General features: G+C 33.6%; 1 protein-coding gene across 6 annotated transcripts in view; it reads right to left on the bottom strand.

Moving 5' to 3' along the window:
• Positions 1-24,503, bottom strand: part of Gpc5 (glypican 5) — a 1,275,996-nt gene that overhangs the window by 648,052 nt on the left and 603,441 nt on the right. The window contains exon 8 of one of the 6 annotated variants that reach the window (XM_063246930.1): positions 4,079-22,028. The exons of 4 other annotated variants lie outside the window; for them this stretch is intronic. In XM_063246930.1, the coding sequence (XP_063103000.1) occupies positions 22,027-22,028 (2 nt within the window). In that variant the 3' untranslated portion in view covers positions 4,079-22,026. Of the gene's footprint in view, positions 1-4,078; positions 22,029-24,503 lie in introns of those variants that run through there. One more of the 6 variants, XM_063246928.1, reaches the window with a different exon arrangement.

The following is a 24,503-nucleotide window of genomic DNA, read 5'->3' as shown; positions in this document are numbered from 1 at the left end:
ATAGTAAGAGGAGATGAATATTCCTACAAACAACTGCAATACACTATAAAGGTGAAAAGTAGCTTGCAAACAACACTGGCTCTTTGCTCTTGGCAATTTAATAGAAAGAATGACATTTTGTTTGAAGCTACAATGATGATTTCATTAAAATGACTCCCTCCCCCCGAAAAATCAGTAAAATTGAATAAGAAGTCATGGTGGAAGGCATCTGATTAAGAGGAAGCAATCAAGTCAAGGCTTATTTAGGCCTCAGGCCAGTCCACCATGTGCTGCAGAAGCAACAGGGAACCAAAGCCTGAGTGCAGGAGGTCAGTGTGGCACAGCTGTTCCACACCAGAAGTTCCTTGATTCAACACAGCTGAGCATAATTGTTTGCACTCAATTAAAGGCAGCCAAAAAAAGAAAAATCCTCACACAACAATAACACAAACACTACCAGAAATGGGACTTTGCTAACAAAGGTAGGGATTTAGCTCTAGTTTATGTCATCCTATGTTAGCAAAATTCACTATTTATTTATACTGGAGCTTCACTCTCATAGTTAGTCCACTGTTCTCAGCATACAGATGACAGAAATATTCCCGCTGCACTAACTTTCAGATTAATACCATCTATCACCAAGAGCTAACTCTGACTAAATAAGTTGGTGATGATACAGATTACATGCATTTAGCACTGAATATTGCTACTTTGACTATCACATTTCTAGCATTGTTAGCAGGTATATTAAAATAATTTCTTAATTTCCACCGTAGATCTACTAGAGTTTTTTTATTATAAAGAAAAAGGTCAGAAATGGGTTTTAATTGTTTAGTAACACATTAAACTGCTGAAATAGGAAAACTAGTTTCAGACATCTCATTTACGGTTTTGATGGAAATAATACAACACATAGGGTAGTATTTCTTTTAAGAAATGAGAAGAGCTGTCTTTCTACAAAAGGCTCTTTTCTCAGAAAATATTTTCAAGGTGACATGTCTGTTAAATGAAAGAAGCATTAGATGAACAAGGGAGACATAAAATTTATCATGACTATAAAGCATATGAAAAATTTCACATATGCTGAGCTACCCTCCCTCTTTTTTACTACTTGATTTTATCCCCTATAACTCTTTTAAAATTGGCTCTACTCAGATCTCCCAAAACTGAATCTAAAGTTGTACCTCAGAGTAAATTCAAAAGATGATGTTTGTTTGCCATTTTCCATACTGCAAACCATCACATGATTTTGCAAATGCTAAGTTTTACATTTTGGAGATCTTACCCTAGTGAGTCATACAGGGTCATGATTTTTATCATCTGCTTAAGGAAAATCTTCCTCATATAAATTGGTGTAATCACGCAACCCAGTTTGATCTACTACTCTGAACTGGAAATTCTGTTCTCCCAAACCTACCTCCAAGCCCATGATAAATGCACAAGTACAACCCTCCTCATCTGTCCATTTACTCATCTCTGCATTCCTCCTCTCACTCAAAAATCTTCAAGAATTTTTATGCATCTTAGAGATGACAATAGCATATTTTATCTGGAAATACACAGAACTAGTGATCTTTTTATGACAAAAACAAGAGAACTGGTATTTAAAAACTGGTAATTAAGTCACATGGTAATGGGATTTGGAAAGCAGAAAAAGTTTGAGAGGGGAAATGTCAAAAAGGTAGCACAAGCAAGCTCTTGGGAAACTGAATGAATGATGGTAATAGCCATAAAAATAGAGAAGAAACTTTAGGAAGCGTTAACAGAAGTGAAGAGCTGTCAACCATGAATGAATGAAGTATGCATTTGAGCTTCAGAAGAAACATTTGGTTTCAGATTAGGTATTAATTTCTCATACACTAAAGAGCATTATAACACTCAGGAAAATGTAGTGAGGGAAAATGAGATGACTTAATAGAAACTCTAATGATAACCAAGTGAAAGGAAGGACACAAAAGAAAACATTTCAGGAAAGTGGAAATTGATCTAAGGAACAGAGGGAGAGGTTAGAAAGACAGAAAACTGAAGTAGAAAGGATTTAGGTGAGATATGCACTAGTACTAATCTCTCAGGCTGAACGCAGTCACTGTGCACTGCACACTTACATAATAAACGAAAAAAAAAAAGAAAATGGAGATTGGCACGGTCAGTTCTGCAAATGAATAAATGAAACAGAGTGGATGAGTGAATATAAGCTTATGGTGACTTGTGAGAGTCACTCACTACCACTGTGGAAATCATCATGGTTTCTAAAAGTCTTATGTAGAGCTACCATTTGACCCAGCCATACCAGTCCTCAGGACATTCCTCAAAATAGTTAAAACCAATATATTATAAAGACACCTGAATGCTCAAGCTTATTTTGATGTAATTCACAAGAAAGGGAAGTAGATCAGGGGAGAGGACAAGCAAGGCAAGAGGGATACTGCTGGGGTTCAATCTATGTTATACGCCCAAATGTGAGGCACTCTGCCATGCCACTAAGATGAACAACTAATACATGAATGAATGGAAGAAAGAAGGAAGGAAGGAAGGAAGGAAGGAAGGAAGGAAGGGAGGGAGGGAGGAAGGAAGGAAGAAAGGAAAGAAAGAGAAAGAAAGAAAGAAAGAAAGAAAGAAAGAAAGAAAGAAAGAAAGAAAGGAAGGAAGGAAGAAAGAAAGAAAGAAAAAGAAAGAGGAACAATGGATAAAGAAAAGGTGACTTTTACACATAATGAAGTACTACTGTGCCATAAAGAAACACCTGAGTACTTTTTGGGAAGTGAAATGAATCAGGTACACAAATTTGAATATTGCATGGTGTCTCTTACATGAGAAACCCAAATTATAAAGACCAAAATAAAAGGTAATAAAAAGTAAGGAGAAGGACATTTCTTAAATGGGGGAGGGGTCAAGAGATTGAGGGAAGGGCGGGAGAAGGGACAGGAAGGGGAAGAAGAAAGGAATGAAGATGTGTTATGCATATGCACCACTCCACACAGTGAATGTACTCATCATGTACTGCATGCAAGCACTAATACAAACAAAAAAGGTAAAATAAATTGAGGAACAAAAGTGTCAAGAATGGTAATCCTTGAAAGTAGTCAACTACTGTATTTCAAGAGCTCTGGCTGCGATGAGACAGAGCAATAGGGACAGGAGATCAGAATATGGGTTTAGGAGTGTGGACGTTAGGTACGCATGTATGACAGGAATATATTTATAGATTTTTTTAAGAAAAAGCTTGAAACATTAAATGTGTTTTTCTTAAAAAACAAAATTTGAGGGTGAGTTTGAAGAAGCAGGAAAAAAATGGATGTCATTTATAAAGCAAGGTCCTAGATGGTCCTAGTTAGTGCACTACTAGGTATAATCAAGAGATAGGAGGAAAATGAGAAGAGATAGGAACACATAAATAATTCATAGAAAAAAGGTAGAGAAAGTTCTTACTTCCTGAGGAGCTTAGAAAGTTAATGTTTTTAAGAGAGACTAAAAAATACCCACAACAGAATAGATGTATAGTAAGGTCTCCATATGGTACTGTATCTTCAGGGCAAATGTCTGGGGAGGAAAAGGTAGAAAATAAATTCTCCAGTTATAATGCAGTTCCAAAAATTAAGATTGTGACTTTAAAATAATTCAAAAGTTTAGTAACTTGAAAGTTCTATGATTCCCTTCCTACTTGAGTATATAATTTATTTTTATTCTATTTCCAAAGAAAACAAAGAAAAACAGTGAATCAACAGACAATACTAACTCTGATTTTGGAGACAATCAATTTTAATAGAAAATGTGAACATCTCAGTTCATGGGAAAGCTGGTAGTTAAATACTCTGAATTAACAGAAATTCTTACTGTGTAGAAAGAGGAAGTTCTATCTTACAAGAGATCAACATCCTCAGAAAATTAATTCTTCAAAAGGTACAATAGATATTGTGAAAGGGAAAGAAACTGTTCAATAGGAAAGAAGAACTGGGATGGAGGAAAGGAGAAAAGAAGAAAAGGAAAAGAAAAATATGTACATAAACATAAAATATAGCTAAGATAATTGCATCACTAATTCTATTAGTTCAAGCAAAGAAACAGTTAGTGCTCACATTGTTTGATCAATTTTGCATGCCTGTATTTGGTAACCTGAGCGACTCTTTTGAAGGTAACAATTTGCAATATAACAATCATTATTAAATTCCTATCATCTTGTCTTGAAATTCTATATCGCCATTGTTTTTGATTTTTGTTGTTACTTTGTTGTGGTTGTTTCTTTTGTTTGTTTTTTGCTTTTTCTGTGTTTTTTATCTTTAAAATAAAGTAAAATTAATTATTTTTAAATCAACACTTATAACCATCATTTAATTCTATGTATGTTTTCAAAGCATTAGAAACTAAAAAAAAGTCATTCTGAATATTATTTTAAAGATAAAAGTTAAAACTAGAATAAGCATTCATTTAATGAAAAGAGATTTTCTTGACACTATCCACATACTTTGAAGTAAATATATTCTTCTGATATAAAATGTAATCAAAATATACCATAAATGTTCTAATTAAAGAAGTATTAAAGAAAAATCAACATTAATCCTCAAAATACTCTGCCTGGTTTTAACCCTCTTCAGGAACTTCCCCTATCCCTTCATGGATGTGTTCATGAGGCAGAATCAAAGCTAAGGTGGATGCTGCTGAAGACCCACACTGCATGATGCTGAGTACCCGCCACTAGAAGGCAGGTTCAGGGAACAGTGTGGTATGTACTCTGCCACCTCACTCACCAGGTGTGGCTCTAGAGGAGGCTTCTAGTGCTTCCTTTAAGTCAAGAGGACAATAACAGGGCAATATTTTGAATTTGCTCAGGATATTAAGGCAGCCATGCCAGGAAAATTAAAGATCTGATGAGGGAGGACTTTCAAAACTACTTTAGAAAGTGGCCAGAATGATAGAATAAATGTATTCAAAACCAAGAAGTGTACTTTAAGAGGAACTGATGTCACTGAGTCTTTTACTATAATAACTTTAAGATGTTAATATTCACTATAATACTCATTCACAAGATATAAGTTAATTTCACCAAGTTGTAAATTCAAAATTCTACTAAGTGCCTATCTTCATTTTCCTAGATATATTCTATATGTATGACTCTGATATTAAAACAAATTTAAATATATTAAATTATATTTAAAATACATAGTAAGAAAAGAAAAATAGTTACATCCAAGTTAGATATTTGTGTGCTGAACAAAAAAACTAAATAAAATAGTTCCAAATGTTCATAATTTATATCAAATAAAAAGTCAATTCATTTCTGAATGAGATTTTAATTTTTCCATCAAGATTTGTGATACTTTAAACTATGAAATGCATTTTTTCCTTTATAACTGTTGCTTTATGCATCTTTAATAATTCTTGTATATAACTACCATAAAAAAATACCTACCAATATCTTATTTAAAATTTTGCCATTCCCTTGTCTCCTCACAAAGCTCATGAAGAAAGTTAATACAAATACAAGGTAAGAAATGCAACATTTGTTCTATGTGTGAAGACTGATAACATCCAAAATCTATCTTCCAAGTGCCACAGGGTTGCAGTTTAGTACATTTTTGTTGTCTTTTAGTGATTTATTATAAAGCTGTCTCAGAAATAAAAGGTAGATTAAGACAAACGAAAGACTTCCATAGGAAAAAATGCATCATGAAGCAAAGTGAATTTTTAAACCTCAAATATTTAAAAATGGTCTGAGAGATTGGATAGCAGAAGGCACTTTAAAAATATATATTGAAGACACAGGGTGAGTTGACATTAAGATGTCCCAGGGTGACAGTTACTTGCACGCCCTCAGGCACATGGAAAGATTCCTCCATCTAGGAGCAGCCTTATCTAAGGGACTGGCTGCTCCTCACCAGCATGACTGGAGATGAGAAAAGAGGACACCTGGAGATGCAACTCAGAGTTGACCTCACCCTGGGACAGCTACCCTAGTCAGCCTACATCACACACTGCAAGGTCATGGAATCAACTGAAAATGTGAACCACCTTGTGGGTCTCACAAATAATACGACATTTCCACTTACAGACCTTTCAGAAGGAGCCAAAACCACCCTCCTTCTCTTCTTCCTTCCCTCGAAGTAGACCGCAAAAACCAAAATTGAAGTAAAATGACTAAAATTAAATTGAGCTGAGAGGTTAATTTAAAACAATACTTGACCTTTTCTGAAAGGCTTGGAGCCTTGATAACCACAGGATACTGATGACAGCACAGGGGGACCGGAAGCCTGCATGTCCAGAGGCAGTGCCCCGTAAACAGAACAGGTCACCTGCCACCTGGCTCAGTTATTAATTACCCAAAGCTACCCTCTGCATCTATTTTTGTACCTCAGAAGTATTAAAATCAGCATGTCCTTTCTGTTGTTTTTCTTTTAATCTCTGTTGTTGCTCTTACAACTTCAAAGGAAAACAACAAAGATACCATTTTTGTAATCTTTTTCATATTGTTACCTCTGTTTTATTTCCTATATTTCTTTCTCAAATCTGTTTCTTACATTTAATCCTTATATTTCATTGACTCATTCCTTTTGAAAAAACCTGTGGGATCCAAATTTTTATGGTTTTTAAAACTCAGGAATTTTCTTTTGCACATTAAGAACCAGTCAAAGTTTGTTGTCACTAAAAATTTTTCTTTCTGTTTCATTGCCCAGTTGCGAACATTTAAGTAATGCAGACATTGATCATGAAATATAATTTGTCACAATCTACTGGATTGCAATGAGTTGTTAATTTTCCATGATACTGTATCTACAATCTACTACCTCTACAATGAGGTTCTTCACTTCTTTGGTAGAATAATCAGTATATCAGCACCTTAAACATAAAATAATCTCCTGTCAAGCCACATAGTTAATTATGAGGGAAAAACACCACACATTTGACCTTTTTGTATTAGTTTCCCTATTGACAAATTGTGTCACTCATTGTAAAAGAAAAATCCAACATTCAGGGTGTGTGTGTGTGTGTGTGTGTGTGTGTGTGTGTGTGTGTGTGTTAATGCAAAGCAGACTGTGATGTTCTTTAACAGAACACAAAGAAGTTTTCTAAAAGGTCACAGCCATGATCACACAATGCCCACTGCTTTCTTACTCAAGATTTCTCAGATTTGCTTCAATCTTCTCACCCCTGAACAAAGATCACTGTGATACCCAAGTGCTAAACAGCCTTCCCTGCATAACGGTACCAACCCAGAGCCGATCTATTCTCCCTTCAGGTTAATCCACAAATTTCTTCAGTGCAAATGCAAACTGTAAATAGTCCACTGCAACACGTATTTATTATGCCACTTCACAGTCTCTTGGGAATGTCTTCATACTTCAAATTAATAAACCTAATTTTGGCAATATAGGTTCTCTATGGCTTTTTGTCTAAGGAGTTTTATAAGAAAATGACTTTCAGCAAGATCAATTATACATAAAATGTTTTCTAAGTAACAACTATTCTTGTATAATATGCTTTTCCCTGAAACATAATAATATGAGACATAAAATGGACTTTGTGAGCTTCGCTGGATTTTACAGGGCTAAGATCTGAAACCAGTTCAGGTTTCCTGAACATTAGAAATAGAATCTAATTAGGAGTAATGTTTGTTTATATATTTTCCAGTGTTTTTCATCTATTAAGCATCTCACTTTTCTGTACAGTGCCATTAGTGATCCTCAAAAAATTATTGCTATAAAAGAAGCATATAGCTGAATTGAATACTACCTGTTAATAATTCCTTGTTCTATGATTTAGACAAATATTCAAAATACCTTTTCCCAAGACATGATTCTTTCAATGTTTCTTTTGAGATTTCCTGTCTTACCCAGACCCACAAAAATAATTTCAAAACTTTAAAATTATGACATAGATTTTCTTGTACACAATCTGTTGAGTTCTTCTAACATTATTCCTGGGTGAGATTCTGTTTCCTGGCTCTGAATTGTGGCTCTTTAGCGCACTAAGTGGAGCAAATATAACTCAGGCCAAAAGACTCCAGATATCTGTGCCACACAAGGAGAATAATATTACAGGTAACAGAGTTTTGTTAAGACTTAATGTGTCAATGGATAGACCCAGAAGAGGAGGGCTAACCACCAAAATTGAGCATCACTCAAAAAATATGATCTATTATTTTTAGACAGTCACTGTGTTCTTAAGATTATGTGAAAACTCACATTTCATATGTTATATTTATATTTGTAATCAACACACTTTGAAATAGAAAATTATAACTATATTTAAGATTCTTGTGATTATTCACAGAATAATTCACAAATATAGCTGGGTCATGCAACAATGATAAGCGATCCTTGAGGACACGAAGAGACTCAAGTAGAGTTGCATAGAACTACATAGGAGCATCAATATTCTCCATGGTGAGATATTCAGTGAAAACTCATGTTAATTTTTCACATGTCATAATTTCCTAGTTTCTATTCACCATTTTTGTATTTCATTGGTCTCATTTTATTCTGGATAGTTTTATTATATTCTCTGTGATGATTTGAAAAATACTAGCCTTCATTCATTCACATATTGACAATTAATATTCTCTGAGCATCTATGCTCATGGGATTCATTTGATTCTACAGATAAAAGATAAATTAAAACATGGAGAAATAAAAACTAGATAAGAGACCCACACTGTCATGATCTCCACATGTGTAAAATTAAGTTAGCAGACAAAGTGATAAGTTCACTTGAAGAGATTGATAGATAATTATAAAATCTAGTAGTTTACTTTTTGCTTCCATCATCAGCACATTATTTTTCGATTACTGGGACAGGCCATTAGTTGCCCTCTCAAATTGTGATTTGGTTTGCTTATTTGGTGGCACTGGGGATTGAACCCAGTCTTCACATCATCCCCAAACCTGGTTAGATGTCTTTCTATATGACCCTGTAAGATCTGCTTTCCTAAATAACATTCCTCATTCTGTGCTGCAATTTCCTGATTATTCATCTTCATTTCCTCATTCTGTGCTATAATTTGCTGAATACTCACCAAATTTGCATGGTGACTAGCACAGAATAAGACCAAGAAAGTATTTGCTGAATGAATGTATGCATGAATGGATGTTGTAAAGGAAAGGAGTTAACTTCTAAAAACCGATAATTATGGGCTTAAGATCACAAAGACAAAGCCATTAGGGACTCAAAGATAATTCAGAGCTCAAAATGTATATAAAATGCCATGCAAATTCCCTTATGGGCACCAAATATAACTTAGATTTCAGGAAAAAAGATTTTACAAATTGTACTTGTTACATAGAAATAAGAGCTATTAGTAAATTGTTCTGAAGTGTCATGATTTACTATACTATCTTGCAAATGTATAATCAGAAAACTGGAATTAATTTTGTATATTGCTTAATAAGTAAACATAATAATTTACATTCCAGAAAATATTATGAGACAGTGTTATAAGGAAATTAGAAGAAGTCAAAAACAATTAAAGACTGTCCTGACTCAAGCAATATATATTGTGTTAATGTATCTCCTCCAAAACTAAAACATTTATTATTAATCTAGAAATTTGAACTTCTAATTTCAGTGACTTTTAAATTCAGTTTAACAAGTAGCACTCAGTCATTATGTTTGCCTTATTAATTTTCACTCGTAAGAGCAAATTAAACTAATACAAAAAATTTCAGATCTTCAGGTAAAATTATGAGATTTATTTATATAAAGCACAAATACTTGTAAATGTTGAAAAAACTAAATTTATTGAATTTACTCTATGTTTTGAGTTTGGGTCTTCATATATAAACATTTATATTAATTTTGATCTTGAGAAGATATTCTTGACAAAATTTGTGTCAATATTTTTAATTCATTAGAAATCTGGTTTTCAATTTTAATTAAAATGTTTCTCAGAGACACGCAGATTACACACCTACCTACTCATGCATTTCAGAACACACTCATTAATTGCTTCATGTTTGCAGGCATTGTGGAAAAGATTGTAAGGCAGTTGTTCTCAAACTTTATAGGAAATAATGATTACTTATTATGCTTGTTAAATAAGAGTTTCTGAGGCTTTCTACCTAAAAATACTGTTTCAGTATTTTTGGATCAAAATACACAGCATTTTAAACAAGCACAGGAATAATTTCTAAGTAGGTTATATATTCCATGATCAGAAAATGGTTTTATTTGTGTCTGCAAAGATAAAAAGATACTTCCTTACTTGCCCTCAAAATCTTACATCCTATTATGGTTATTATATCTCATACACAAATTATACTATTGAGTTAGCCACAGGATACCTTAGAAATATATGTCTAGAAAACAAATCAGATGTTGAAGAAGAATTTGTCCTGAATTCCAAGTCTAGGAGGATCCAGCATTAATAAGAGTGAAGAAGTAGTTCATGGATGTCCAATCTGTTTTCAAGAAAAATCGTTATTTCGTATCTTCCATCTTAGTTCTCCTTGATTTTATATACTGTATTTATTTATGAATTGATTGCCCTGTCTCTCTCTTTCCCAGGCCTGTACAGTTGGCTCCATGAAAATCTTAATGGTCCCAACAGTCGGTCCTCAGGGACACAATTTTACATAGCAGCCTCATTGACAGAGCTTGGCACAAGGCCAAATGAAATCAATGACTCAGTGGTTCCAGGGCTGATCCCTGAGGGAAGTTTTCACCCAGAAGGCAGCTATTTTCCCTATTCTCTTTTCAAATCTCCAAGCATGAATGAGTTATTTCATCTCATTTTCTGTGTGATGATTTTCCTCTGGAATTTGGGAGGAAACAGTAAACCAGATGTTAGTCTCACAGTAAAATATGCATCCACGGAAAATTGTAATAGTCTGATTCCTTTGAAAACTAACAGGAGGATATTACTGGTTTTCAAGTAATAAATGTGTTTACTTTAATTTTATATAGTTAACACCAGATGTATCAGATAGAGCCCAGACCTAAAACAAAACAAAATAAAAACAGAAATCATCTGAGAGATAATTTAACACAGGAATGGGAGTAAGGACATTTAAAGGTAAGTGGAATTTAAAAAAAAGGTGGTGAGGAACATGGATTTAGTAAGTACACAAAGCAACCCTCATGTCTAGGATCAAAGAAAGGGAAGAAATAACCAGATTTTAGGGATGAGGAAGGGAAGAAAAGAGCTGAGACTGGACACTGGGAGTGAAGTCTTCTTCAATGGTTTTGAGATCTATAGGAGACACCATATTGATGATCCTCATATGATAAATGGAGGCAAAGCTAGCTGGCACAGTTGCCTTTGAGGAGCATAAATTACCTGCTAATCTATGGGGCAAAATTGTGTGTAAGGATTCAATACACACAGAAATCAGAGACAGGAAGGAACTGCTTTCCTTTCTCCTTTCTGTTTATCTCCTATTACGATCTTCTCTTGGCAGAAAAAAAAAATAATAATGGTATGCTAGGTGTCAAAATAACCTGTGCAATGTACTTTTTTTTTTTTTGTCTTTTTCATTTTTATCGGTACCAGGGATTGAACTCATGACCACCTGCTTACAAGGCAGGTGCTTATGCCACTGAGCTAAATCCCCAGCCCCGAAATGTACTTTTTAGATCCCATGAAATTTGGGATGTTTGTCGAACAATTTGTTTGCATAATGATAAAATACTCATAAAAGGGTAGGTTCATCCTGCAACAAATCAGGTAAATAACGAGAATAAGAACTACAGAAATTCTTTGATTTGCCAAGTATGTTTATTACCAAAGAGAGAACAATTCAGAGCCACAATTTGAGTTCCTGAGAAAACTTAATTGGTGAAAAGCATCTCTATACAGTCAGAAGAGCCAAAACTGGCTGCATGAAATGACAAGACTCAAAGCTGTTGCTCAACCCTTTATGTGTTTGATACTTAATTGGCTTTCTCCCCCCAAGGTTCAGTTCTTTGGCTGAAAGCATTACATGGTGGCTCAAAGTCCATGTCTCAGCCCCAAACTAGACCATCGGTTTAAAAGTATTTCGCCAGGGGTGGGTACCACAGAGCAAGAGCACGTAATAAGGCAGTTCAGGTAAGTGAAGCTGAGACTGAGAAGTGGCAGTGGGAAGAGAAAAGAGAAAATACTTAGGGAAGAGAACACACTTGCAGTAAAGACGATGCTCTTGAGATATTGTGGAGAGTGAAGGAAGTAGACTATCAGAGCACAACTGCTGGCATTGGATTTGGAGGATGAGAAGGAGTCACGTATTAACTAAAAAAGGAAAACTACAAGCAGGCGGTCGTGAGTTCAATCCCTGGTACTGATAAAAAATAATAAAATAAAATTTAAAAAATTTTAAAAAGAAAACTAAAATTTTGTTAAGTTTCAGTTTTGAATTGCCAATTGGATCTGCAGCTAATTGTTGACTAAACATCATTGAACCTTGCACTATTCGTGCAATGTTTCTTAAATAAATGGATTTTCCTTGGAGTTCTTTGCAATTAAGTACATTATTGCTACATTATTCCCTGCAAAATAAGGCCCAAACTGACATCTAGACAATCATATATTTCTCCGCAGTGGGAGGATCTATGGATACATTTTGTAGCCTCTTCTCTTACTGTCTCCTCAGTGGGTATGCACAGAAAGGATGCATTCGTCCTGCTTCACTGGCAGCACGGTGGCATAGGACACATGTGTACATTTGCATAGGCTTTGGAAGGAATTTTGCTCCACTTTCTATCTATCTGTGATTGTCTCTGTGTAATTTCCAGGATGCCATTCTTGGAACAATTTCCAGATAATTGATTCTATTGTACTATTTATTGCTCTTTTATGACTCATATTTTTCTGTTTTCTATGATTTCACAGTTCAAGATTTGCCTACGGATCAGTGTCTCCACCTAGACTTAGACTTCCTTAAATTTATAAAAGTAATACACACATTTTTAAAAGACATGACAGAAACTTACAACACATACACCAAAAATGATATTTGATAGGAATATAATGGAATTCTTCAGAGAAATCTAATACCAAAATCTAAAAAGAGGGTAGAAAAGTCAATTCTCATAATAAGAAATACAACAACAATTAATAAACAAAAGGTGATGACTAAGTTCATCAATAACCAGTGAATTGCACATGACTAAAATAACCTTAAATTCCCTTTAACTTGACTAAACTTTAAACATTTTCACTTCTTACAACCTAGGGGCCCCTGAACTTCCTTTTCTTGGATTGTGTGTATAGGAGAACTTGTTATTGTACATTCTCTCTCTGTCCTTTTGGGATATAAGTCTCTCATCTTCTTGCCAGGTCTACAATCCACAGCTGTTTTCTTCAAGGACTTCAGAGTTATCCCAATGAAATGTAAGCATCAAGAGAAGCCCCATCTCCCATGTTCTGTGGCACCATAGGAGCCTCGTCTTATAAACACGAAGAAAGAAGAAAATGGAGATGAAAACCTAATCACAGTGCTCAAACTGACCACTAATTCTGCCCCAAAGCTTTTCTACTAGGTCACTGGAAGGCTTAAAACTCTCCTGTATTTGATTCAGTGAAATCGAATTCACTTTCTATCCCTATTGTAATAATATTGAATAATGACGTTCTTATGTATTTAAGTGTTTGCTGTATTTTTCCCTGACACACATGAAGCTATGTATTTCTATCTAGACTGAGAGTTCAGCAAGTAAGTCTACAGATATGCAATTATGGTAAAAAAAAATCAAAAATAGTTTTCCTTTACCAGTGCTACAAATATAAATTGATACAGTTACCTTGAGTTCCCAGTTTACAACCTGAAATAACACATACTCATATGCATGGAAGAGATTAATTGTGGGATTATTTGTGTTCATTAAAATTGGGAATGATAGATAATAATTTGTGATATATTTATAAATCAATTACAACAAATTGTATTTCAGTACCTGAAACATAACTGGGGACATGTGAGTTTTAAAACATTGATGTATACCATCAGACAACTGCAGTGGAAGTGGAATTAAGTACTAGTGGGACAAAGATAATAGAGATCTAGGAAAGAAGATGTGGATAAATGTAAGGATGAGAGACAGGCCATGTCAGAAATTAAGCTGCCATTTTTCTTAGTACTAGGAATTGAATCCACAGTCTTCCAACCCTGTTAATCTTTTATCTTTTTTCGGGACAAACTTGAATTTGTAATCCTCTTCCCTCAGTTTACAGACTGCTGGGATTACAGGCATGCACCAAAAGCCCCAGTTTCTTTCTGACTGGCTGATTGAGTGGTTGATTGATTGTCCTTGGGATTGAACCCAGATGTGTCCTATTTCTGAACCACATTCCCATCCTCCTTTTAAAATTTTATTTTATTTTATATTATTTTGAGATGGTATTTTACTAGATTGCCAAGGCTCCCCTCAAACCTTAATCCTTTTTCCTCAGACTCCAATATAGCTATGGAATACAGGTATGCACTACCATGTTGGCTCTCTATCTATCTATCTATCTATCTATGTACCTATCGTGTATATTAACATTGCATGAAATATAGTATTTTTAAAAAGGAATCTCAACAGTCGCTAAAAATTTTGAAAATATAAATTAACACAAAATTATAAAACAGAAAGTATTAAAACCAAACTCACACAAAGTTATCTGAAGAAAATAGCATATTACGATTCCTGAAAAAATGAAAGTACACCAGAAAAATATGTCCAAAAACAAGTGAACATTTAACATTTCAATGTGAGCTATAAGACAGTAAGAATACAAAATACCAAATAACATGTTAGAAAATTTTAGAAGATAAAATCTCAAGAATATAAAAATAATAAAAATTCACTTACAAGTAAATATGACCACCAAGAAATGAAAAATCAAATCTCACCAATAATATTTCAGTGGAAAATAGGATGATAAAGGGAAACAAATATTAATAATCAGAAAGGAATTGAGAAATACATGGAAATGATTTTAAAACTATTGAAGCTAAGTAAAGGAAATTCAACAAATTATACTAGATGTTACTGTATAAGAAAGTTGATTTCAAATTATTTAAAACTATTACTTAATAAACACATCCTAGAAAAAATTGAAATTACATATTAAAAATATGCACTGTGCAACTAAGAATAGCATCTCAAAAAGCACACCCTAATAAAATACAAAAGCACATCCTAATGAAATTAAAGAAAACAGCAAACACATCTTTGGATACTGAAAAAGAGAAAAAATAATGTCACTTACAAAGAAAACCTAAGAATAGCATGACTGATTTTTGCCAGCAACAATTTCTTCCAAAATAAAATGCAGAGTTTAGTAAAGAAATGAAAGAAATAAAAGCACGAGTCAACCTTCTTGTATCCATAAAAATTAACTTTCATGTAGAAAAGTCATGAGTACTTATCATTTTGAAACACTATGAGAAATGTTTCTACCATGAGACTTTCCTAATGAATTTGTTAGACAGATACTGAGTCAGTAACTAGGAGTGAGCATTTTGTAAGTAATAAATGGAAGGATACATGAGTTAAATTGCAAGTATAATAGGTGAACTACAATCTATCGATGTACCTGTGTATCTAAGTATCTGTCCATCCATCTACCATCTATGTATCATGTATCTTTCATGTAAATGTTTGTGTATGTATCTATCAGTCACTATATCTCTATTATAACCATAAAAATGGAGAGTGAATATAAATGATAATACAAAGTGTCTAACTGATTTCAGAAATCTCAGGATGCCATGGTAGTTTTAGTAGTATCATTCTTATTCTGATAATGTGGCATATTTAATGTACAACAAGCAAGCGAGTGACTATGAAATACTGATTTCTATTCCCACCTGTAAGAACCATTGATCATGCCCAGATTGTGATCATGAAATCTATTTCCCAGTGAAGCAAATCAAAGTGAACATAAACATATCTGATCCCAAGTCTGTCACAGGAAATGTGTGAGCTGAGGCTGGTGCATCTTGTTGCCATAAGGTAGCACGGCCTTCAAAGACCATATAAGGTGAGACGATCTCAAGTTTGGTAAAGATAAGAATCAAAATGTGTTCAAAATTGAGTTTTTGATTTATGTATTGAAACATCTCTAAAAGAATCGGCCACTTTCTGAAAAAGGCAAGGTTGAAAACAATTGATTGCCTTGAAAATTACTTCAATCAAAGAAAAATTCAAGAATCTGTCCTGCTTTCTTTTAAATCATAACCAAAAAAGGCAATTATATTAATATGTTTCCCACTATTCCAAATATTCAAAGCTGAGAAACTTATTTCTTATTTCTTTTTTTTTTTTTTTTTTGGGGCTTCAGGGCACGGTGCCCATATCAGCCCAGCCCTAGTGAAGGCTTCAAGGCAGAGGATATCACATGCGTGAAGGAGAGATCACATGACCAGATGGGAAGCCACAGAGCTGTTCTGAGATCAGCTTCTGCTTCTATAACAACTCAGTCTTGTAAGAGCTAACTCAGGGGTCCCACAAGAACTACTTTGATACAGGTAACTTCCAAGGCCAGGCCTCCCAGGCAAGTAAGGGTCTCCCACTAGGCTTCACCTCTAGGGGACACAACTACCTCCCAACATCACCAGGGCCAAGGGCAAATCCCTAACACATGAGCCCCTAAAAGACAAAGACATTGAGCTTCTGCCCAGGAAGATTACCTGAGTTAAGGGAGGAAAGGCTCATTCATAAGCAAGAAACTTTAGCTGAGGAAGCAAAAATTGATCGTGTATTTGTGGAAAATGAATTTCAATTAATTATCAGGGAAGCAGAAATTCTTATGAAATAAAATATTGCTTCAATACATCATATGAATACAAGAACTCTTAGTTACTCTTGGTGAGAATATATTGCTTTGTTTTGTTTTCAGTTTTTTTTTTCATTTTTGTGACACAGTCTTGCTATGTAGTCCAGGCTGACCTTAAACTTACTATGTAGCAGAGGGTAGTCTAAAATTTGTGGTGATCCTACTGCCTCAGTCTCCCTAGCGCTGGGATTAAAATGTATGCCACCATGCCCAGCTTTCTGATGAGAATATAAACTGGTACACTCACTTTGTAAACCAGTTTGTTCTTCCCAGAAAGCTGAACGTATGCAAGTTTTGCTTTGTAGTATTGCCTGCTGTTTCTGAGAGACAGACCAGGAATTTTTTCACATGTTCATGTCCAAGGTTTTTTTTTTTTTTAACAGGATTTTTTTTTACAACATTCAAATACATGTATCAATGTTTATATTCATTAGCAATAAATAAATTAGTGTACATAGTCATAAATTACTATGTTATAATTTGTTTTAAAAACAATGATTATAGCAATATTTATTAGTTTGGACAAATCTCAACATATTTATTTGGTAAAATAGCACACAACAAAACAGCTGAGGCTGTATGATTTGGTTTATAGAGAGTCCAAAGGCAGGAAAATCAAGTGATGTGTTATTTACGGATGTGCATTTTTGCAGTTAAAACTATGATGTTTACAAAATTGATCACAGTGGTAAACTTCACGAATCTGGGCATGTTCAGAGAAGCGTACACAGGAATACTGAACTATCATTTTTCTTGGGTTGGGTAGAAAGGCAAGGTACAAATGTATTTTATTATTTTTCTTAAACTATGTGGGTTTATAACTGTTTTCTGTATCTAGCCCTACCTCTAGCTCTACATTTACCCTGATTATTTTATCAATACCTTCCCCTCCATTTCATTGTCATGTAACCAGATGACTTCCCCCCTAGGTGCAGATAATTCGTTTCCTTCTTGTCAGATCATAGCAGCATTTTGTAAAAATCCTTTTTTCATATTTTAATCCAATACTTTGTTTCAGTAGGTGGAGGTGGGAGATGGGAGGCTTGTGACTGTCCATCAAGCTCTTAAAATTTGCAACATGGTGACTTGGAGGTACTGTCATTATTCATGTTTTAAAACCATCAAAATGAAAGAAATTAAGACAAAGAAGAGGTACTTGTACAAAATACCGATAACATACTTGTGCAAGATATAATTAATTTTATTATACACATACACTCTTTTAGCCAGTTTATTAGATTGCTAAGTAGTAAAAAGGACTGTTCACCTCAACAAAACAATGAAACAAAAACTTTAAAAGTTTCTCCTTGCCTACCAAATTAAATGTGTTCTTCACTCTTGTATTCAAAACCCATTATACTATTTTCCGCAGTGTTAGCCTTCTAATATTTTTCAGTTAATTTTAAGCAGTGTTAGCCTTCTAATATTTTTCAGCTAATTTTAATAATTTTGCTTCCCTCATGATGTTTGCTTTGTTCACGATGTTTGTTCTTCCCTTGACGCCTTTTCCTCTTTATTATAAATTACTGAAACCGGATCGTAAGTCCACCCTCCCAACAGCAATTTTCTTACAAATACTGCAGTCAAATGCTTACTACAAATTGTGTTTCCTCACTTCACTCCATGAAGTAATTCATGATTTCTCCATTTGGATGGTCTCCCTCTTCACTCAGTACAAACAAATCGCAATGAGTGATTTACCTCTTGGCATTTTACATGACCTAGGAGGTTTGGAAAGACATATTCTTCAGTGTTCATCACAAACTAGAGGACTTGGTAAATGGAGAACTTTTCTGCGGAAATTTCACAAGTATGTTTCAACGTGGAAGAGGTGAGTGTGACCTGAGGGCTCTGGAACCTGATAAAAGATGGAAGTGACTGCCCTGAAGTTCAGAAATAAACCCGAAGAGACAAATATCAAAAAGACAGATGCAAAAATTCATAAAGGCCACTATTACTGATTAAGCTGTGATCAACCCTCATTGATACAATATTTTTTAAGTGACCTTTCCCTGGTGTGTGTTTGTCAGTAGTTGTTTTTTGTGTTGTGTTTTGGTTTTTTGTTTGGATTTGTTTTATGGCTTTGTTTTGAGACAAGGTCCCACTATGCAGTTCAGGCTGGCCTTGAGCTCACTTTGTAGCTCAGGTTGGTCTCGAATTTGCAGGGATCCTCCTGCCTCAGCTTCCTGCGTGCTGGGATTATAGGCGTGTACCACCATACCCAGCTCATAGGATTTTTTTTTTTGTAGCATTAATACACAGCATTGCAAAAATTTCCTTTTGCTTTAGCAGAGATATATTTTTGAAATATCAAGAAAGACTGTGATAAAGAAGGGTGTGCAATATTTTTCTTCACTGTGTGGTCCTTGAATTACAAACAATGGCATCATGTGGCATATAGAAGAAATGTTCCACCTCAGATCTCTGCACTACATGTTCACTTTTTTTTAATAAAAACACCTGATAACTTGTGTATATAAGAAAGTTTGAGAGGCTCTGGGAATAGAATGCATCTTCTTTATTTCTTTCACTTAATTATATCTATTGAATATTTAATTATTTCATCAGTAATTGGTATAGAAAGCACTTTCTACACAGAGGTAAAGAAGTTAAGGAGTCAAAGGCATATCTAACTTGTTCATACGTGACATATTTTATCAATTGCTTCTGAGGAAAATAATGAAATTCTAATTACTACATTGTTCATTTGCAACCGAATGATATGGAATATGGGTTTCTTTCTGGTTGTGTTGAAAATTGTATGAAATGAGTCAAATCATGATAAAACTTATCAGGTGATATGTTCTTGAATTTTAATTTTTACTTCATCTGTTAACATATAAGCACTTTTAGCATTATGATATTCAAAGAGATCCTAACTTCTTTGGTTTATTTCCTCTGGTATGGCACAGATTTAGCTGTGAGACATGAAGGATAGTTAATTGATCTGGGATGGAAGCTAGAAGGTTTCTTTAAACTATGTAATGAGTCCTTCCTTTTCACCTCAGTAATTTTTAACATCAGTTTTAACCAATGGAATGAAAATCATCAGACATTTAAAGATAAAACCTTTTATTAAAACCCAGTTATATGAATTAAAACAATGCCTTATATATATATATATATATATATATATATATATATATAACTGTTTATGAAGATGGCAGATGACTTTGGGTTACTCATTAGATATCTGCATTTAATTATATATAATCTTGTTAACAAAACAGCAAGCAGCTAGGATGTGTCCCACTTAATTAAAAGCCGAAATGGAAATATATAAACAGATTAATATTCATGTTGATCACATATAAATTGAAATACATTTACTTTAGACCTATATGTCAGTTCTCCTTAGTGTGTGTATATATATATATATATATATATATATATATATATATATTTATTTATTTTAAACTGGGAATTGAACTCATGACCTCACACTTGCTACGCAGGTGCTGTGCCACTGAGCTATATTTCTGGCCCTCATTAGTGTAATTTTCATTAGTTCTGTACAAATTTAATTGTTAGTATTTTAAAGGTGTTTACAATTTTGAATGTTGAACAACACTTAAAAATGCGAAGTTTTCTATGGTTTTACCATACATGATTGTGTCTGAATCTCTAGTATTTTAGGCAGTTGCAAAATGTGGATCAAAATATAGAGTACTGAAGACTACATCTGATATTCTATAAAAATTATATTCTATAAAGATGACTCACTTTTAAAAATGAATAAAATAAATATATAATGACCTACCTAGTAACTTTCGGTACATTTTTCTTATTTTTGGAATAACATGAATAGGCTAATATTGAATGCTTTGCCAGATAACTTTAACATATTTTATTTTAATCAAATTTGTTAATACTTTAAATTTCAAAAAACTACACCTACTCTTAATATATAAAATATATATATACTAAAATATATATATGTGTAAGTGTTTTAATGGTATGCAAATCTTAACATGAACTCTCTAACAAAATTTATATTACAAAGGAAAATCCATCAGCTAGATAATGAAAATTATATGAAATAATTCCTACAATGTGAATAAATAGTTTTACTAGTTCTGGAAAGAAAATAAAGTTACATCTTTTGAGCTTTCCCTACCTCTTTGTCTAGCTGTGACTTTGAACCAAAGGTGGTTGTCAAAGGGTCATTTTTATTTTCATGTTCACATAGAGTATGATATTGTCCTCCAAGGTTATTCTTAGTGCCATGATGTAGATAAATATTTTAGCGGCTGATACAACTGTACTAAGTGAGAAATCCAAAACACAATATAAAAATAATTCTATTTATTTTACACTACAAAAGATCAGCCAAAAATTATTTCCAGATCTAGCAAGTTATAATTACAATTAAATACAATTAATTTAAAAATAATGAGTAAGATACAGGTTTTTCAATGAAAGTATAACTGTTGAAATTGCTAAACATTGCATAATATTGCAATTAATTAAAAATTAATTGAATTTAGTTAATTGCTGTCTGTTTCCCTAGGTCTGTCTGGAGGTACACTATGGCAAATGCTTTATACATTATACATTGTTATCAGTGGCAGTGTATCTTATCATGATTGCTGTTATTGCTGAGTAAAATTAGGTTGTGGAACAAGGAAGGGACAGTAGTAAAGAGAGATGAGAAGTAAATTTGGGGTTCCTCAAATATTTAAAATTTGGGATTATAGGTAGCTTACAAGGACAATGATGAAATCCCTGAAATAAGAAGAGGAGAAAGGGATAAACAGTCCTTCTAAAGGGAATTTATTTTTTAAAAATAGAATGATTTAGTTTTTCTTCAAGATTGTTGACACAGTTAGGTTCTACATTATTTATAGCTAAGCCCGATTGTACATACAGTAGAGTGCTTCTATTTTGCTTAGATAATATTATGCAATGATATTTTCCCTGGTCATGATATTTTCCATAATATTTTCCCTGGTCATGGCATCGGGTTCCTGTGAGACAGTCATGACTTGTGTCCCTGTAGGGGGGACCATGCAGTAAGACTCAAAATTATGCATGGGAGATAATTTCTCATAGAAACCAGAGATAGAGCATAGAACTCTGGCTTATATTTTCAACATTTGAAGCTCTCAGGGTTAGAGGGATTAGAAGAGCAGTCATGTTGCCGAGAAGGTATTGTGTGTATTTATCTATTTATTTACTTACTGTGAGACCAGGTTTATTCCCACGCCTAAAGGCAGAGGACTTGTTTTTCACTTGGCATTTTGACTGCATGAAAGGGCCGGTACAGGTGAGGTGGGGATGGAGAGGCAACAATTCCCAGTTATTGGTAAAACACCTGGTTCTAAGAAAAGGATTAAATTTAGTGTAATAGGAACATAGAAAACATTTCCTTAATGTTATCATTTTTAAATTGCTGTACTGAAACGTAAACATATCCTCAATTTCTTAACTGAAAACTATTTCAGGTTAGATGGTTTGTTTCTGTAAGAAGTTAATTAGGTGACATTTAGTAGTAGTCTACAAGCAGGATTACCAATGGGAATAGTTTAAAAGTTGCTAAAATATTAAATAATTTGATAGTAGTAGTGATAAATATATATATATATATATAGTTTGATTGTAAAATTTGGTATATTGAAATGTATACACTGCTGTGTTGTCTGAAATAAACATGAACAAAAGCAGAACAAAACATAATTTCAAATGTACTTAGGAAGATATCAATTATTATATATTTGCATAATCAGAACAGAAACATTTAATTTACAGAATATAAATACTACTGCTTACCTAGACATCTGTAAAACTTAATCTTTTAGAGACAATAAATTAACTATATTATACTTCTACTTATATTGTATTTTATAAATGTAAGGAAGAAATAATGGTATGTCCCATATTCTTAACATAAATCACACCTTAGTGAATTTTGTAAAGTGTAATATTTTTAAGTCATTAGGACCATCCAATACTATGTTTAATTTGCTTTACTAATATATCAAATGACTCAAAAAGGTGAAATATTATAGTGATTATTTAAAAATAGAAATGTGACCTACGCTTTGGTACTTTTCTTATCCCTCTTTATTTCAGCAGGTTATCTACAGTGGTTTCCTAACCACTTATAAAAAATTGAAAGGCAGTAGCTGTAAACTCTCAGAAACATATTAAGCAGCCCACTTAGAGCAAGATAGTGTGGAATTCTGTTTTTCATGTTTGCCTGTAGTTGCTAAAAATCATCTGTATCTTAATCTACCCAGTTCTGATGGGTGGTTGTCTGTACCATATCTTTCCATTTCAGCAGTAATAGAAACCAAGGTTTTGAAGTTAAAAGAAAATTCCTCCTTGCCACCTCAACAAGCATAGTTTTGCGAGAAAATCGTAATTGAATATCTTTCACTGTCTTCATTTCCTTCATGAAACAAACCAAAAAGAGTTGTCTAGGATAAACCTCTGAGCCTATAAGTAACTTTGAAAAGTGAGAAATCCCAAATAATGCCAATTCTATACTATATTCACACACACACACACACACACACACACACACACACACACACGATAAAATTGCAACTATGCAAAAATTCCTTACAATTTTAATGTCTTAAAATCCTGCCAGCATTTAAATGAAAAAGAAATTACAATATACTAGACATGATAAAAATAAGATATTATTGAATACAATATTATAATACACAAGTGTCATCACTCCTTGATATAGTAGAAGGCATTTAACACAGTAAGAGTAGTTTTGTTTTAGTGAAAATCTTCTTGTTTCCTTCTACTGTTGTTTTCCCTTAAACATCCCAAAGGAAAAAAAGGCAAAAAATAATCGGGTAAGCTATGTTAAGTCAACTACAAGGACACGTATCCTTATCTCCATCTCTAAGAGTAGAAGGTATTTAATTTGCAGAACTTCGTAAAACTTTTTCCAACTGGTGCTCAAATATACTAACTTTTTTTACTTATCTTCTATGTTAAAATATATTACTACACTTATCACAGTAATATATTTCTATATATTAATTACCTTTTACTCATTTTATTTATGTATTTATTTATGCAGTCCATGGTTGTAGTGGAGATTGAAGCCTGGGGCCTTTATCCCTGAGTTGTATCCCTAAACCTTTCTTAACAATTAGTTTGAGACAGAATTTCACTAAATTGCTCCATTTGTCCTCAGGTTTGCAATCCTCCTGCCTCCACCCTCTTTATAGCCAGAACTAGAGATGTGCACCATTGCACCATGATAGGCTTCTATCCCTTTAACCAATATATTCAGTTTATAAAACTAGGTGTTAGGTATTACAAGGAATAAAGAACTGATGCTTGAAGCATTTTTATTATTCTTAACTTTCTACAAGAGAACTAAAAGGTAAATGAAATTTTATTCCTGCAGAAGGCATGGCCCAAAGATACAAAGATACATACCTGGCCCCTGTATGCCAGGTGCTCTGGGTATATTAACTCTGACATCCTTTCTTAGTCGATCACTTTGTATTACATGCATTCCCAAATGCATATCCATAACCATGGAAGATACAGAGCCTATAGTTCTCATCTTGTATGTGAAGATCAGGGAGGAAATCTATGTGGTTCATTTCCTCTTCAATTTTGTTACTTGCAAGTGACCAAAATAGTAGCAATGCCAGAAATTATTTCAAATCCATAAAATTAAAACAAAGTGAATGTTTGATGAGATTTTTAGAAAGTGTAAATTCGTGAATTAAAACTAAACAGTTTCTACAATAATTATTTACCAATTTTTTTTGCAATTGACTGTAATGAAAACCCAATAAATTAAAAAGGCTTAGAATAG

Source organism: Cavia porcellus, unplaced genomic scaffold, assembly GCF_034190915.1.
Source record: "Cavia porcellus strain 051 isolate PalLab524CR breed Dunkin Hartley unplaced genomic scaffold, mCavPor4.1 scaffold_4, whole genome shotgun sequence".
NCBI lineage: Eukaryota > Metazoa > Chordata > Mammalia > Rodentia > Caviidae > Cavia > Cavia porcellus.
The sequence above is the reverse complement of the archived record's forward strand: the minus strand, read 5'-3'. Positions and strand labels throughout refer to the sequence as shown.